The following is an 18,171-nucleotide window of genomic DNA, read 5'->3' as shown; positions in this document are numbered from 1 at the left end:
AAAATTATTATTTTTTGAGGTAAAGGTTTTCCCTTGACATTAAGTCTACTCAAGTCTGATTCTGGGGGTGGTGCTCATCTCCATTTCTAAGCTGAAGAACTGGCACCTCCAAGATCATGTGGCCAGAATGACTGCCTGGAGCGCCATTACCTTCTCACAGAAGCATTATCTATTGATTTAATCACATTTGCATGTTTGAACTGCCAAGTTGGCAGAAGCTGGGGCTAGCAACGGGAGCTCACCCATCCTGCGGATTCAAACCACCAACCTTTCTATCAGCAAGTTCTGCAGCTTAGCTGTTTAACCCGCTGCACCACTGGCGGCTCTCCAAAATTATATATCGATTTCCTGGCTGCAGTCTGCATCTGCAGTCATCTTCACCCCTAGAAATACAAAGTCTGTCACAGCCTCCACGTATTTGCCATACTCTTGTTTTTTTTAATGTTTAACTGCAACCCAGCTTTTGCACTTTCTTCTTTCACCTTGATTAGAAGCAAGGTATTCTCTTATAGAAGAAACTTGAGATAATAAAGGATCCTGATCTGGCACACAGTAGTGTGTGTATGCATATTTATGGCTTGGGGCTGGGTGGGGAGAGCCGCTCTCCCTCCTCCGCCCCACAGAGGCTCCTTTCTCTCTCCCTCTCCCTCCTTCCCTGTGAAGTCGGGGCTTTCTTTACCTGCCGCTTCCGCTCCCCTGAGAGGCAGGCGCTTCGCCTTGGAGGAGGGAGAGCGCAGGGGCTTCGCTCCTCTTGGGAAGAGGAGGAAGAGGCGGAAAGGGGCCCCAAAGCGGAGCCCAACCCGACCCCGCTCCAAGGGCCCCTTGGCCCCTCCCGGCCTCCCCCTCGCCTCGCTCCCAATGGCTTCTCCCAACAGAGACCCTCTGCTTCAAGGTAGGAAGGAAAGAGAGAAAGCCCGCCAGATTTGCGCCTCCAGGTGGGAAGGGGCGTCGCCTGGCTCTGTCTGGCCGGAGAGCGGGCAGTGGCCGGCCTTTTGTGGGCGGGGCCAAGGAGTGGCCGCAGGAGTGGACAGCGCGCCTGTCCGTCACGCGTGGGCGCCTCCTCAAGCACTGCTTTCTGTGCGTTTGGGTTGTTATTGTCTCAGAGCCTCCAGCCTTGTGCCTTTCCCTCAGTTGAAGAACCCTCTAGTTCTCCTCTCTCCAAGCCCAATTCTGAGGCTCCACTTTCCTTCCTTCCTTCCTTCCTTCCTTCCTTCCTTCCTTCCTTCCTTCCTTCCTTCCTTCCTTCCTTCCTTCCCCTCTCCCTCATTCTCGCGTGCCTCTCGTTTGGCAAAGGGCGTTTCGGGAGCAGCTCGCCCTCCAAGGCCTGGGTGAATCATTTGGCGCAGACACTCCATACATTAATTAAGCCCCGCAGCATCAGCCTTCTGAAGGGCGGCGGAATTGCTCCCTTCTGCGGTTCTTCCCAATTCGCTTCTCTCCTCCTTGAGGAAGAACCAACTTCCACCTGTCCCAAGCGGAGTTGGGCTGGAGGAGCAAGGTCTTGACAGTGAAGCCAGGGCCAGAAGACAGGTGACTACGCCAAATGAAGTCTCAGGGCCCTTCCACACAGCCTCACATCCCAGAATATCAAGGCAGAAAATCCCACCTGATCTGAGTGTGGACTCAAATAACCCAGTTCAAACCAGATATTCTGGGATATAGGATGGTGTGGAAGGGCCCTCATTGGTTGATGCAGAACTTTTTCAGATGTTGATGCATCCACACCAGGCGTGGGCAAACTTCGCCCCCCCCCCCAGGTGTTCGACTTCCAACTCTCACAACTGTGCAAGTTGAAGTCCAATAAATAATAATACATCCCTTTCACACAGCCCTATATCCCAGAATATCAAGGCAGAAAATCTCACAATATCTGCTTTGAACTGGGTTATCTGAGTCTATACTCAGATCATGTGGGATTTTCTGCCTTGATATTCAGGGATATAGGGCTGTGTGAAAGGGCCCATAGACTGCCCTTTCTCACTGAGGAGACTCAGAGCAGGTTTACATATGGAAAAAGGCAAACATTCAATGTCATAACCAACAAAAAATCAAAGCAATACAAAAACATCAATACACTTATAACTACTAAAAAAACAGAATTAATATAAAATAACAATGAGAAATGCTAATATTTAAACATAGTTGCACTAAAAACACAGTGTCAAAATGCCAGAAACATAACAATAAAATCATAAATTTTCCATAGCAGCCTATAAGATTCAAGTAAATTTGTCAGCATCCTAGTGGGATTGACTTAAGATGCGCTAGTCCTCCTCCCCTTCATTTTTGCAGACCACTGGTGGTCCACGACCACAGGTTGGGAACCACTGATAGAGAGAGACACAATTTGACAGATAGCCTGGACCCAAACCATTTAGGACTTTATCGGTAACAACCAGCACTTTGTATTTAGCCTGGAAGTGGACCTGCAGCCAGTGGATCTGCCGCAACATGGGAGTGGTACAGTGCCCCAGTTAGTAACCTGGTTGCCAATCTCTGGACTAATTGGAGCTTCCGAATTGTCTTCAAAGGCAGCCCCATGTAGAGAGCATTGTGGTAGTCCAAATGGGATGTGACTAAGGCATGGACTACCATGGCCAGATCTGGCATCTCAAGGTACGGGCACAGCTGGCGCACAAGTTTTAACTGTGAAGGCGCTCCTAGCCACCGTCATCATCTGGTTCAGGAATGAGTCCAAGATCACCCCCAAGCTGCGAACCTGGGTCCTCAGGAGGAGTGTGACCCTATCCAACACAGGCTGTAACACACAGGCAGTTTAAATGGAAAAACAGTGCTGTAATGATGTACTCTGGATGGGTTTCTAGTTCTACAGCATCCATGCAGCATTCTGTGTATCAGTATATCAGTTTATAAGTTCAAATACCATTTGATGGGGATGATCTCTGGAGACTTGGAGGACCACAACTAATCAGAGCAGATAGTGCAGAGCTGTCATATAGCATAAGGCAATATTTCTATACCATGGGGTATAGGAAGAGTGGGCACATCAGGATTATAGTTCTGCTTTGATTATTTGTTTTTCCTAAGGAGTCAGAAGTAACATAGTGACTCGGGCAGGAAGGTTTGTGCTAAGAAATTTGTGATCAATACCAGAATCAAGTCCCCATGTGCAAAAAACAAAACAAAACAAACACTCCAGCTTTCCCACCAAATGATATTTTCAGTAGCATAATTCAGAGGAGTTGAACCCTTGTGCTGGAGAGCGGGGGTGAGCTCCCATCTGTCAGCTCCAACTTCTCATATGGGGACATGAGAGAAGCCTTCCACAGGATGGTAAAACATCCTGGCGTCCCTGGGCAATGTCCTTGCAGATGGCCAATTCTCTCACACCAGAAGCAATTCGCAGTTTCTCAAGTCACTCCTGACATGAAAAAAATAGAGGAGTAGTTCAATTTTATATTGTAAGTGGTTGGAACTGGGATGAGAAACTCTGAACAAGCTACTACAGATCACTAAGATCTATTGATAAATCCTCAGTCTGCGTTCCTGCAGACTAAGCTCAAATTTCCAAAAAACAAAACAAAACAAAATAAAAACACACACTATAAAGGAAACCTGTGAAACTTGTGAAACTCTGAAACTACAAGTAATAGTACTTAGGACAGCCATCTCCTTTTCCTTTTATTTTGTTTTGTTTTTAACATTTTTAACAAAAAGTAGTACCACAAAGATGTTTCTTTACTCATTGTTTTTTACACTCTCCTGAGCCAGAACCATTTTAAGCTTCATAAAGCAATAAGGAATAAGAAATAAATGAGAAATTGGGAAAGTATCCAGTACTTTCAGCATTCTGTGCCAATTCTTATCTATCTACTTTGGTTTCAAGTTGGCTTTCAAAACCTTCGGTTTGTTTGGATTCCTTTTTCATGAAATTAATTTTCATTTGCTTCCTCTTAAAAGTAGCCACACTCAACAATTGTATGAAGAATAATTATTAATAGAGAGAGAGAGAGAGAGAGAGAGAGAGAGATCACAATACACAGTAGAAATATAGTTTCTGGTGCTCTAAATATTTTATATAGGCTGTTTAATATGTGGAGAGCTGGTCTGTTCATTTGGCCAATCAGTGATGGATCTTCTATAGCAGGCATGGGCAAACTTTGGCCCTCCAGGTGTTTTGGACTTCAACTCCCACAGTTCTTACCAGCTTACCAGATCTGATCCTGGTGGCAATTCAGACAGTGAGCAGTTGTGGTATTTGACGTTTTCTCATATTAAAATTTCTCTGCAGATGCAAAGTCAGCATATCTAAGAGACGACTTCTTCCTAACATCTAGCTATTTATAGATTACAGAATTATCCCACTGTTTTGGTAAAGAGTCCAAGGTGGCATCCTGGTGATTCCTTCTGTATCATCGCAGTGATGCTGTGTGGTTTATTGACAAAAAGGTCTTTCTATCTATAGGGAATTGCCTTTGCATGATGTGTTCAAATTGGTCCAGATTGCGATGGGGATCATATTAGTCCAAGCAGGAAACATTGGAGGGCTCTGTCCCAGCCACTCCCACAAAAACGCACACATATATCAAAACCTTCAAATTTTTGCGCATAAACGCTTTCTACAGAACAAGGGAAGCATTTTCATCATATTTTGGTCCTTTCTGGGCTATTTTATAATCAAGAGTGCACTTGGTTGTTATTGTATTCATGTTTATGGCTGTCTTTAAACCATTTAATGTTTGCCTTTGTGTTTTGCGATTGCTGGAATTTGCTCTGAGTCCCCTTGGGGAGATAGGATGGAATACAAGTAAATTATTATTATTATTATTATTATTATTATTATTATTATTATTATACTTCTGGCCAAGGTATACTATAAGTAGCCATTCTCTCTGTGTGTACATTGCCCCATATCTATATATTTACATTTCTATGTACCAGCATATCAGTACATTACACCCAATGTTTACTATGGTCAGGCATAAAGTAAGTTATTTGAAATGCTTTTTTTGTTTCTTTCCAAAAGAACAGGAAGCTAAAGAACCAGTAGAAGATACTGATCCTAGCACTTTATCCTCAGAAGAAGTAGGTGTTTTCTGACTTTCTTATACTGTGAATACCATAGAGAATTCAATGAATACATTTTAGTTATAAATGTATAACTTTTTAAAAATACGAAGGGAAATCGGTTGTTGGGGTCATGTTATCATCGTTTAAGACATGTTATCATCTGGATGCCTTTCATTCTGAGGACTTATTTGGAAGAGATTATGAAAATTGTTTCACTTTTCCTTTGGCTAATGAGCCATGAAAATAATATCCTTCTTGGGGCTCATGAGGTTTGAGGGATGGTAGTATGTATCTTAGGAACTTAGTAGTGTAATGGAAAGTTAGTGCAACCTTTCAAAATGGACAAGGCCTCTTTGGGCCCTTCCACACAGCCTTATAACCCAGAGTATCAAGGCAGAAAATCCTACAATATCTGCTTTAAACTGGGCTATCTGAGTCCACACTGCCAGATATTCCAGTTCAAAGCAGAAAATATGGAATTTTATTCAGCTGTGTGGAAGAAGACTTTATTTATTTATTTATTTATTTGATGCACTTATTAACCGCCATTCTCAGCCCATACGGGCGACTCATGGCGGTGTACAGTACACATATAAAAGACAATTACAAAAGGCCAGTGTCAACAACATATAACTATACAACACTTACAGACTACACAAAATCCGCTTCGTCTCTTAGTGGAATCATAGCCAGTCTCATATTCCTTGTACCATTCCAGTTCTCATTACCGTATTGTTTGTTGCTTAACACTTAATTAAATGCCCTCTCGAACAGCCAGGTCTTAAGGCTTTTTCGAAAGGACATGAGGGAGGGCGCCTGTCTAATGTGTGCCGGGAGAGTGTTCCACAGCCGGGGGGCCACCACCGAGAAGGCCCTCTCCCTCGTCCCCGCCAGCCGTGCCTGTGATGCAGGCGGGATCGAGAGAAGGGCCTCCCCAGACGATCTCAAGGTCCTCGTGGGCTCGTAGGCCAAGATGCGGTCAGAAAGGTATTTTGGGCCGGAACCATTTAGGGCTTTGTAGGCCAAAACCAGCACCTTGAATTGGGTCCGGTACTTTGTTAATATACTAATTTTGTTACCCTTTTGCCACTCTCTTTCATACACCCAGCATAACAAAGTTGCTATGTGAGGTAAATTGCCCCATATAGTTGAGTGGGAGAATTTACATGGGCTTGACATTTTTAAGTGACAGTCTCATGTGTTCATTGATCCTGGTCCTATTCTCAGAATGTGTACCCCTCCATCAACGTTGCTAAAAATATATGTCCATTCCTTTCTTCCTTCCTTCCTGTCTGGTAGTGCAATAGCAGGTGAATTGTTAACAATGTAAGGATAGTTGATGGTCTGTAGTTTAGGTTAGCCACATGCTATACAGATATAACTGAGAGGAATGAGTTAACATTTCACAAGCTTGAAAACAACTGCGTAGAAAATGCACTTAGTAGAAGGGCTACCAAAATAATAGAAGATTGGAAGCCAAGCCCTATGAGGAGCAGCTTAGGGAGCTGGGTATCTTTAGCTTGTGGAAGAGATGGATAAGAGGGAACATGACAGCCATGTTTAAATATCTGAAAGGATGTCACATTGAGGAGGAAACAGGTTTGTTTTCTGTTGTTCTCGAGATTAGGATATGGAGTAATGGATTCAAATTGCAGGAAAAAAGGATTCCACCTAAACATTAGGAAGAACTTATTGACTGTAACAACTGTTCAACAGTGGAACTCACAGTCTTGGAGTGTGGTAGAATTGCCTTTGCTGGAGATTTTAAGCAAAGGCTGGATGGCCATCTGTCAGGAGTACTTTGGTTGTGTGTCCCTGAATGGCAGGAGTAGACTTTTCCAACTTTGTGGAACACCAACACAAGAACAATAATCAATATAAATTTTGTCCTCCTCCTTTCAGTTTTTTGGAGAGACAGAAAAGTACCCAGTTCAAGATACAGCATTACCCAAAGGTAAGGCAAATAATATGTGATTCATATGTGTGTGTGTGTGTGGAACCCTATGTGTGCTTCAGGCTATTCTGGTTCACTGTGACCCTGTGAGAAATGTTTTTTTTCCAGACAATGGGAGATACGTGCAGGTATTGAGCCATGGGCACAATGAAATGCGAAGATAACACTGTCAAAAATGAAACCTGGAATGAATGGAAGGGGCGGATAGTGATTGGGAACAAATCATATCCATTTTCCCCAGTTCATAACCAACACAAGAACAATGACAATATTTTAAAGGGTATATTCAGAAACCATTCCGGTTGTCTGCTTTCTATTGCCACAATGTAAGCAGAATACAACTTGCTATTCACAGTGTGACTTCCAAGACCTAAATGTTTCTTGTTATCTTACAAAGCTGGCAGCTTTTTGCAATCATCATTTTTTTAATTTATGATCATCTTCAGACTTGCCAAAAGTCTCAGAATTTGGTGGGAAATTCAGTTGTACTTGTTTTTGCCCTGACATCCATTTGATTCTATGCCAATATTTCCTTGTGAATTTCTAGTATTAGTAGCAACTTTTTATAAACCCTCTGCAGGGTGATTAGCAAAAATTGCTTTTTTAAAAACAATGGATGTGTGATTAGATTTCAACCCATCAAGGTTTCTCAGGTGATTTTATGTGGTCTTCAGTTTTCCATGGTTTCTTTAAACCAGTGGTTTTCAACTTTTTTTTTTTAACCAGGGACCACTCTCCAACATTAGTACCAAAAGGGTTACAAATCATTTTTGGTCAACTTTAGATTTGCTTTGGTTATTTGCGGTGCTGATTCAGAAAATTGCCTTGAATAGACCACATCAGCTCTAGTTTCTGATACAGAACATATGCTATCCAGTACTCGCAATCTGCTTGCCCACGGACAACCATATTTAATAATCTAGAGCCACAGACCTTATTTTAGGTCTTGTGGCCTTCAAGTTGGTAACCACTGCTTTAAGCTTTATAATGCTACTGTTGAATATGGTGGCTATCTGTATACTCGTGTAGGATATTTGTGCTGACTGAATTCATATAACAGGAATCAGATTAAATGAACACATATATATCCTTTAGACCAGGCATGGGCAAACTTCACCATCCAGGTGTTTTGGACTTCAACTCCCACAATTCCTAACAGTATCAGGCCCTCCCCTCCCCTCCCCAGCTGCTTAAGGAAGGGGCCTGAGGCTGTTAGGAATTGTGGGAGTTGAAGTCCAAAACACCTGGAGGGTCGAAGTTTGCCCATGCCTGCTTTAGAGCCTACAGTGTACTCCAGATCCCATTAACCTTAGCCAGCATGTCTCGTGTGATAGAAATGGAAATCCAATAGTCATATGGCACAGGAAGGAATGGCAATTTTCTGCAAAAGGTAATAGTTATCATGACAAATGTGGGCCTGTCTTAGGTTAAAAGGTCCAATGTATGTAGCAGGACTCACATCAGAGCGTTCCCCCCCCCCCCCAATTTAATACAGAAAGAAATCTGCAAATAGGGAAACCAATAACTCTTCATTTCGCAATCAAGAACTCTATTTGATCATGTTTAGCCTCTGTGTTATCTCTTAATTTGTGCAATCAACATCTTGTAGAAATTTAGAAGTGTTTTGATCAAGAGTTCTGAAGGTTGCTAACATTTAGGAATGTTTGTCTTTTAGATGAAGAGTACCAAACAGAAAAAGTGACCTTGGAAATAGCGTCTGTCAACATTAGGAGCCTAACGTCAGATTCGGGCCTGATACAACAGGTAAACAATGCACTGTTCAACTATCCTATTGGAAAACCCATAGATATAAAAAGCTCAGAATACTTCACACACATTTGTATCTTCCACTTTTTCAGTGTGGGTTGCCTGCCCAGAAAGTGGTATAGAATGGGAGAGTGCATTGTGGAGAGAGAGAAGGTAGTGAGTCCCAAGCCAGAATGCGGTCCTTGAAATATAAGTCAGAATGAGGAAAAGGTGTCCTGTGTGCGTCCCTCTCCGCTCATGACTGTCCCATTTTGGCTATTCTGCTGTTGTGTCTTTGTCAGAGGGATAACATGTCTGGCGGAGTGCTACGCTGATGCATCTCACATTTTCCATCAAATCTTCCATGGCAATTGTGAGTTCCACCAATGTCACTGGGCCTCTCTCAGCTGGCAAAGATAAAAATATACAATTGTGTCTTGCATCACAATTTGGAAGCCTGCCTACAGTGAACATTTTTAAAGCACTGAAATGTATTCTTACATACAAATGCTTCCCTATATTTAGATTTGCAGAAGCCATGTTTTGCCTTCAGGATATACTGGTTTTTCTCTTCTTCCATTACATGCAAGACAAATTTATAGTTTTGTCTGGTCTTGCAATTTATCAACAGGCAATAAAAAATAGTCTTGTTAAATGGCAGTACTTTATAACTAGTGCCTTTATTATTTGAATGTGCAGTGTATTGTGTCTATCCTAGTAGATATAATCTCGAGGAAGAACTTTTGCCTTTTCATTTCTTTATGTATGTTTTGACAATGTTTGCGGAGAGATAAAAAATGGAACGAACACTTATTTTTACACCTATACTTTAGTCACCTGAAAATCTATTTGAAGACTGGTTTGGGAATTCAAGTCAGGAGCAATTAATAAAGAGTTATCTGAGGCCTCTTCTGCACTGCCATATAATCTGAATTATCTGCTTTGATACTCTGGATTATATGGCAATGTAGAAGGAGCCTGATAAACTGACAATTCGGAACATGGTGATTTTTAAAACTGTGTTTCAAGCAAAAATGGCCATCTTGTAGCCAGGGTGTCACAGAGGCATAGCAGCGGGATTTTCAAGGCACATCTGCCAGGGAAGCATGTTGTGAATATGGCTGTGGCATCAGGTTGGACTGGCTTTCCTCCCATCGACTACAGTACTACAGTCCTGGCTACCTCCTGGATCATTACACTTACATTAAAATGCTTTTAATCTTAGTTGCTTTGAGTCTTCTTTGGAGAGAAAAAGTGGGGTATAAGTAACAACAACAAACATTCTAGAAAGTGCACAGCAATTTTCATGGATATTGAAGCACACATCCTAGAGACAGAAGCTCATGCTGTGGTTTAGTGTGACCGTTTCTTAAATATATACCACCTCTGATTTAGAAAGGATTATCTTTGATGTATTGTCAAAGGTTTTCATGGCTGGAATCACTGGGTTATTGTAGTTTTTTCAGGCTGCATGGCAATGTTCTAGAAGCATTCTCTCCTGACGTTTTGCCTGCATCTATGCCAGGCATCTTCAGAGGTTGTGAGGTTAGACCTCACACCCTCTGAGGATGTCTGCTATGGATGCAGGTGAAATGTCAGGAGAGAATGCTTCTTGAACATGGCCATGCAGCCTGAAAAACCTACAACAACCCAGATTATCTTTGATGTTATGTAGAATTTGGTGCCCTACTATTTGAATGAACAAAGCAAAACTTCTGCAGTTCATTCTAAAATGTGTACATGCCACACACCAATTTCATCCTGCTTTAAACTAATTCTTCCTCTGGTATTCCCACTGTTACTTTTCAAAGCCTCTCCTGAGTCAGTTTCATTACAATATAAACAGATAATTTTTGATATTACATTCATAGAGTTTGTTTCTAAAATATTCCATTTAAACAATGAAGAAAAATGAATTATAGATGTCAGCAATTGTTGGCTAGGAGTAGAATATTATGTACAAATCAAAATGTATCAAATTGCTTTGGTATAGAGCTTCGAAATTGCATTTTGTAGCAAATGAATGCATAGCCTAAGCATTTTTTCAGTTTCTGTAAATTTTGTTTAGATAGCTTGGAAATAAACCATACTGAGTAAACCAGTGAGCACACTGTTTTGGAAAACATCATCCAATTTCTTCATACTCTGCAAGGTTTTGTTATCCTATTTCACAGGCAATTTCTCTACCATTTAATAAGACATCCACTTGGAGTTTATTCCTGTTTGGATGGACAGAGGGGGCTTCCACACAGCCCTATATCCCAGAATCTAAATGCAGTAAATCCCACAATATCTGCTTTGAATTGGGTTATCTGAGTCCACAATGCAGTTCAAAGCAGATAATGTGGGATTTTATTCAGCTGTGTGGAAGTGGCCACATACATTGCTATCTTCTGTTAGTTATTACAAGTGAAAAATGCCTATTTCAAGAGAGAGTTCACTCCTTTTTAGTTTTCCAAAGGGATCTATCAGACAGCTGCACAAAAACATAATCCCAGACAGGTCTGATCCAGTTGGGCAGTTCTCATATTTTTGGCAAAGAACTGATTGCTGCAGGGCATTTTCTAGGCTCCTTAAATTTTCAGACAATTCACAGGAAAGCAGTCTGTTTCAAATAACAGTACAGCCTATAAGTGGGACGTGCTGTAAAATATTGAGGTGTTGAGGATTATTCCTCATGTCTCCTGGCAGTCTGGCAGGAGAAACATGACTGTCTTCTCCAAGCCTTAAAAAAAAAAGGGGGGGGGAACCCTCCCTGATACAGATAGATAAACTTTAGGATAACAGAGAAGTCAGGAGTCAGTTTTGTCTTCCCCTTAACCCTTTCAGTGCAGATCAATCCAGCCCACTTTCAAATGTGGATAATGGCTAGGCCTGTGCCACGCAAAGTAGTGCCAGTCCCTGCGACATCTCTTTCTAGGCTCTGAGAGCTTCCAGGAAACCAAGGAATTGTTGTAGCCAATGGGTATAGATATGGTACCAGTTTCTGGAGGAGCCCCCAGTAATGCAGTGGGTTAAACCGCTGAACTGCTGAACTTGCTGACCGAAAGGTTGCTGGTTCAAATCTGGAGAGCGAGGTGAGTTCCTGCTGTTAGCTCCATCTTCTTCCAACCTAACAGTTCGAAAACATGCAAATGTGAGTAGATCAATAGGTACTGCTTCGGTGGGAAGGTAATGGCGCTCCATGCAGTCATGCTCGCCACATGACCTTGGAGGCATCTATGGACAATGCCGGCTTAGAAATAGAGATGAATACCAACCCCCAGAGTTGGACACAACTGGACTTAATGTCAGGGGAAAACATTTACCTTTACCTACCAGTTTCTGACACAATGGGAGGAAAAGTGCCAGTCACTCTCACCAAGCACTTAAGCACTAAGCTCTTGGAAGACTGGAGGGACAAATCCGCAACTGAATAATATCCGAAGCTTGTGCAACTTCGATAAAAACAAAAACACAACATTAACATAATACTGGAAATGAAAAGCCTCTTGAAGAAATGTTCCTTGTCAGAAGTATGCCATTATGTAACATTTAGAAACATATCAGATACAAAGACAACATGTCTACTTTACCAATTTTGGAGAAACACTGGGTTTAGCACAGTCAACACTGAATACAAGACTGTTTAATTAAAGGAGGGGGATTTTTATCTGCACCTCCTGCTATTTTAAATCAAATAAATTAGACATTGTTGCCATGATCATACCTTAGTATGTAAGTTATTTTTGGAATGGATGTACTGATACTGTTAAGGTGGATAAGGTGTCTGATTACAGTGTATTATACAACTGTACAGTTTACTTGTATTTGCATGCAATGCTCACAATCTGCTCCAGAAAGCTACGTGATAATGCTATACAAAAGCCGGCTGTACTTTACTTAAAATATTGAAGGGGAAAACCCCCATCTTGCTTTTATCTTGGAAACGGTAATGAAAAGAGGGGGGAATGCATGTAGCAATTTGGTAATAACAAAAGTATCTGCTGCTGTTATATCAAAGCTTAGTGTCTTGCCATAGTTAATACTTTTTAAAACTAGAATAATAGAATCATAGAGTTGGAAGAGACCTTGTGGGCCATCCAGTCCAACCCCCTGCTAAGAAGCGGGAAAATTGCATTCAAAGTACCCCTGACAGATGGCCTCCAAAGAAGGAGCCTCCACCACACTCTGGGGCAGAGAGTTCCACTGCTGAACAGCTCTCACAGTCAGGAAATTCTTCCTCATGTTCAGGTGGAATTAACATTCTTGAAGTTTGAAGCCATTGTTCCATGTTCTAGTCTCCAGGGCAGCAGAAAACAAGTTTTCTCCCTCCTCTCTATGACTTCCTCTCACATATTTATACATGGCCATCATGTCTCCTCTCAGCTTTCTCTTCTGCAGGCTGAACATGCCCAGCTCTTTAAGTCGCTCCTCCTAGATTTTGTTCTCCAGACTCTTGATAATTTTAATTGCCCTCCTCTGGACACATTCCAGCTTGTCAACATCTCTCTTCAATTGCGGTGCCCAGAACTGGACACTGTATTCCAGGTGTGGTCTGACCAAGGCAAAATAGAGGGATAGAATGCCTTCCCTGGATCTAGACACTAGACTCCCTTTTGTGCAGGCCAAAATCCCATTGGCTTTTTTGACGCCATATGACATTGTTGTCTCATGTTTAACTTGTTGTCCACGAGGATTCCAAGGTCTTTTTCAAACATACTGTCCTTCCACATCACCATATAACCTAGAATATCAAGGCAGATAATCCATAATATCTCCTTTGAACTGGGTTATCAGTGTCCACACTGCTATATAATCCAGTTAATGTGGATTCTATACAGCTGTGTAGAAAGGGGCTAGGTATTGCCCTTTTGCACTGCATTACTCCTGAGAACCATTCCCAAAGCTTGACTAAAGCATTTAGAATATGGCATACAATGGCTAATTCCTACCAGTCCTCCTCTGGTTAGAGAAATATAGGGCAGTACTTACAATTATAGATACAGATTTGATAGGGTAAGAATTTAAAATACCTTTTCTTTCTTTTAAACATGACTTTAATGCAAGATTATTTTTGTTTCTAGCCAGAAGAAGATGATGACAGTCAAAGCAGTACTGGTGAATCACCTACAGGTAACACAGTGCCTGACTATATCCACATGTATTGTCATAATTGACTTCTTGATATGATAATTAGATATTTAGAACTGTCACTATTTATTTATTTATTGTATCAGAAGCAAACCAAGGGTACAGTTGTAATGTATTTATAAAACACAGAGTTAACTTGCCATTCTGTGAAATGTCCTTTGGAACTGTCACTATAAAATTAATATATTTATTGTCAAAACCAGCATGCTGTAGATGTTTGAGTATTACACTAAGATTCCAGGAAACCAGAGTTTGAATCCCAGTTCAGCTATGGGATACCACATTTTGGGAAACCACATTATCTCAGATTTAGAGAAAAGCAATGACAAAATCTCTTCTAAACTATTTAAATTTTCTTCTAAATTTTTGCCAAGTAACCTGATTGTAGTATGTGACTTGTGGTCATGTAAAATCAATTAAAGAGATACTTTTAGTTCAGTTCCTTGGGAGTGGCAAAATGATATGTGGTTGATTGCAAAATGACTTCCAAACATGATCCTTTAAGTGGATGCATGCAAGCCACTGGGCTGACTTGTCCGCATAACTTGTTTGGAGATTAATGAGTACAGTTGCAGTATGGAAAATGGAATCCAAGGCCTTGCTTCTAATCAGTTCTGACATAAGTCAGAATATGTTAACACAGGCATGAGCAAACTTCAGCCCTCCAGCTATTCTGGACTTCAACTCCTACAATTCCTAACAGCCAGTAGGCTGTTAGGAATTGTGGGAGTTGAAGTCCAAAACACCTGGAGGACCAAGGTTAGCCTATGCCTGTGTTAACATGTGCTCATGGGTCCACTTTAGAAAGGCATCCTGAGGTCACCAAGCAATACTGCTTTATTAATATAGTTATAGCATATTTTTGCAATGGTAACCTCCAGGTTCCAGTTGCTGGTTTCTCCAGTAAAGAATAACTTGCATAAAAAGTCTAGGAAGGATTTTATTTGGCTATGATAATGGAAGCTGTGGCCAGCAGGACTGAACTATGCATACCAAGACTGGTATAATTCAGTTTAATGTGTCCATATGGTTTTTGGTGCAATTTATATATTAAAACCAAATCAAAATATTCATACATATACCATTTTATTTTAGAAATAGCACATTTTTCTTAGTACATCTCAGATATAAAGATTATGTATTCATATTCAGGTCATAGTTTGATATATTGATTTGGAGATATTCTCAAATCATGATTTCCTACTTCTGTTGTTTTGGGAAATTGTGATTTAAGACACCAAGAAAGCTTTGTTGAAGCCAGGCATTCATCAAGAAGCAAGAAAGGAAGGAAGAAGAAGGAAGTGTTTGGACACACAAAACCATTATAGTCTGATAAACTATGGTTTATTGGACCAGGCTTGTTATATCTGATCCATGCCATCGACTTACACGTGCCAGCAAACAACTCTGTCACATAATTGTAATTGCCATATAATTGTAATTCTAGCTGTGAAGAAATCCTGTACAGAAAATGGCACCTGCTCCATATGTCTGTCTCACCAACCAACCATCAGTGACTTGCTCAATGATGAGGACTTGCTATATATGATGAGGATCAAGTTGGATCCATCGCACCCAACAGTGAAAAACTGGAGAAATTTTGCAAGCAAATGGGGAATGACCTATGATGAATTGTGTTTCCTGGAACAGAAACCACAAAGTCCCACCCTGGAGTTTTTGCTACGGAACAGTGACAGAACTGTGGAACAGCTGGTAGAACTCTGTAAATTATATCAAAGGGTTGATATTGAGAAGCTATTGCTGAAGTGGGTGGAGAAAGAATGGCCAAAGAGAGGTCATGGAACCTATCAGAATAATTTCTAAGAGAGCAAACTTTCTATGGCAGAAAACAGAGAGGCTTGTTTTACTTTGCCACTGATATGTGTAAGGAGCTTTTCCTTGCTGGTGAAATGAGACACAAGTTCATTTTAACAACATAAAACTGTTTCATATATCTGCATACCTAGCCTTTGTAGTTACAAAGATTATTCTTAAATGTTAATCACTTTGATGTCTAATTCAGGTATCTTCCATCTGTTATATGGAAAGCATAGATAATTTGGAGTAAAGCCAGAAGAATCACAGTCACAAAACAGGGTCTAGTCGCAAAATCAAACTCATAAAACGGCTTAGCCTGTCTGTCCAAGCTGTTACTTCTTTTTCACAAATGTTGCTCGTAATTCTCGTAACTGTATTTTTTCACAAAGGGTGAAATTGAAGTGAGGGTGGAAGCTTGGATTCTTCTTTTTAAAATGAATTCAGCTTTGCGATTGGGTCCTAGCCCACCCTTGAAAGATTAGTTCTGCTCACCATCAGTGAAAGGAAGCAGGGCAGAATTAATCTCATAGATCAGTGGTTCTCAACCTGTGGGTCCCCAGATGTTTTGGCCTTCAACTCCCAGAAATCCTAACAGCTGGTAAACTGGTTGGGATTTCTGGGAGTTCTAGGCCAAAAAACCCCGGGGACCCACAGATTGAGAACCACTGTGGTAGATCCTCATATGCCTGCATCAAAATTTGCCATTTTAACATGGAGATATTTTTATGTACAGATTTAGGTGGACAGACAATGTACTTCTCAGTAACCTAACACAAGATTGCCAAGGCCTAGCATGGAATTAGTAGGCATCTCCCAAGACGATCAGACCACCACAGGACTTCTAACCTCCAGAGTCCTCAGTCTCGCTATTCCCTCTTATTCCTATTTACGTTTGCCTGCCATGTCTGCATGAATCAACAGACGTGGAGATGAGGATAAGGAACTCACCTTATTCTCCCTCTCTTCCTTGCCAAGAAAAATAATGCAAATCAATGTCAGCAACAACAGTAATAACAAGGAAATAGGTCTACACACGGAGGAAGGCTTTTTTACAGCAGGATGCTGGAGCTCAGTGATACTTAATTTTGGAGGGGGCAGACAAGGTCATGGACTTATTTGATTTTTTTCCATGTTAGGAGTGACTTGAGAAACTGTAAGTAACTTCTTGTGTGAGATAATTGTCCATCTGCAAGGACATTGTTCAAGGGATGTCCGAATGTTTTGATGATTTGCCATCTTTGTGGGAGGCTTCTCCCATGTCCCCACATGGGGAGCTGGAGGTGACAGATGGAGCTCATCCACACTCTCCCCGGATTTGAACCTCGAACCTGTCTTATTTGATGAGAATTACTTATTTGATGAAAATTAGCTATTTGTTTCTAGCACGATGGTGGTAGTGATGTGCTTCATGACTATGTTCAGCCTACAATTGTTTGGACAAAATCCGTGCCTTGATCACATAATCTGATGTTTAAATGTGTATTTTTTTAAACAAAAATAGCAATAACAAATTGAAAGAAAGAAAGAAAGAAAAAAGTACTATTTGTATGTTTGGTTCATGGATTCTCTTAATGCATCAATCAACCCTTGGTTAAGAATCCTTGCTGTCGTTGATAATTAAGATGACCCAGTGCCCTTCAGCTTTGTTTTTGTCACTGAGTAGATGACATAGAAAAATCCTCTCTCTCTCTTTCTTTTTTTGCTGTTGCTTTTAAAAGCTATGATCATCAAATGCATTTCCTTGACTTAAGTTTGGCTTTTGTTCAACTACCTTCAGAGTATTAGGTGTCATTCAGATCTTTCAAGTTCTGGCCTGCTTAAATAAAACGACCCTGATTTTTCAATGTTTGGAGCAGCTTCTGTGTTTTAGTAAATTAACAGAGAAATTGTTATAAACTACATAGTAATTACCTGAGTTTGTGTCACATGAACCACCACCTTGAGGGCACACAATCCTGAATTGTGATTAGAAGAAATCAAATACTTAGTTCACAAAGAATGATCAAGGGCTAGTGTTTGATTGTTCCTAAATATTCGGGTTTGCCAGAGTCTCTGTGATTTCAGATATTTTAGTTGCTTTGAATTAATTCCTAAACTCCTAATTTAGGAGTGATTACCTTAATTGGAACTGCTCATTCCCTGTGGCAAACAGAAGATACGTTCTAACATGTTCTGAGAGACAGTTTGAGAATGAATGCTTGAGCAGGCTGTTACAAAACACTTAGACTTATAATGTTATTGTAACAATGATGACAGATCTATTAGTAAAGTTTATTGATACTTCTGAGCTATTTTTTTGTTGCAGAAATTAACTTTGAAATTAATTAGAATGACTTGGCTCAGTGAGTATGCATTGATTCGTGCAGCGTGGCACAATGGTGGGCACCCTGCCAACAGAAAGACTAAAATCATAGCACCAGTTGATTCGGCTGCTGATCACTACAAATGGGAATGGGAACAAGAGTATTTGATGAAATAAAATTGAAATT

The 18,171-nt window shown here is 40.9% G+C and overlaps 1 protein-coding gene across 1 annotated transcript; it reads left to right on the top strand.

Annotated features, from left to right (window-relative positions):
- Positions 1–635: 635 nt before the first annotated feature.
- EDARADD (EDAR associated via death domain) lies at positions 636–17,526 on the top strand. Its single transcript, XM_060753864.2, has 6 exons — positions 636–892; positions 4,988–5,046; positions 6,934–6,985; positions 8,661–8,749; positions 13,798–13,846; positions 15,312–17,526. Exons 1-6 carry the CDS (start codon positions 859–861, stop codon positions 15,686–15,688), a joined length of 660 nt encoding a protein of 219 aa, XP_060609847.1. The 5' UTR covers positions 636–858; the 3' UTR covers positions 15,689–17,526.
- The last annotated feature ends 645 nt before the right edge of the window (positions 17,527–18,171 follow it).

This window comes from Anolis sagrei, chromosome 1, assembly GCF_037176765.1.
Source record: "Anolis sagrei isolate rAnoSag1 chromosome 1, rAnoSag1.mat, whole genome shotgun sequence".
NCBI classification, from domain to species: Eukaryota; Metazoa; Chordata; class Lepidosauria; order Squamata; family Dactyloidae; genus Anolis; species Anolis sagrei.
The sequence above is the reverse complement of the archived record's forward strand: the minus strand, read 5'-3'. Positions and strand labels throughout refer to the sequence as shown.

Coding starts and splice junctions, on each gene's coding strand:
- EDARADD (XM_060753864.2), top strand. CDS start 859: ATGGCTTCTCCCAACAGAGACCCTCTGCTTCAAG. Junction 8,750..13,797: donor ATTCGGGCCTGATACAACAG/GTAAACAATGCA, acceptor TTTTGTTTCTAG/CCAGAAGAAGATGATGACAG. Junction 13,847..15,311: donor TACTGGTGAATCACCTACAG/GTAACACAGTGC, acceptor TTGTAATTCTAG/CTGTGAAGAAATCCTGTACA.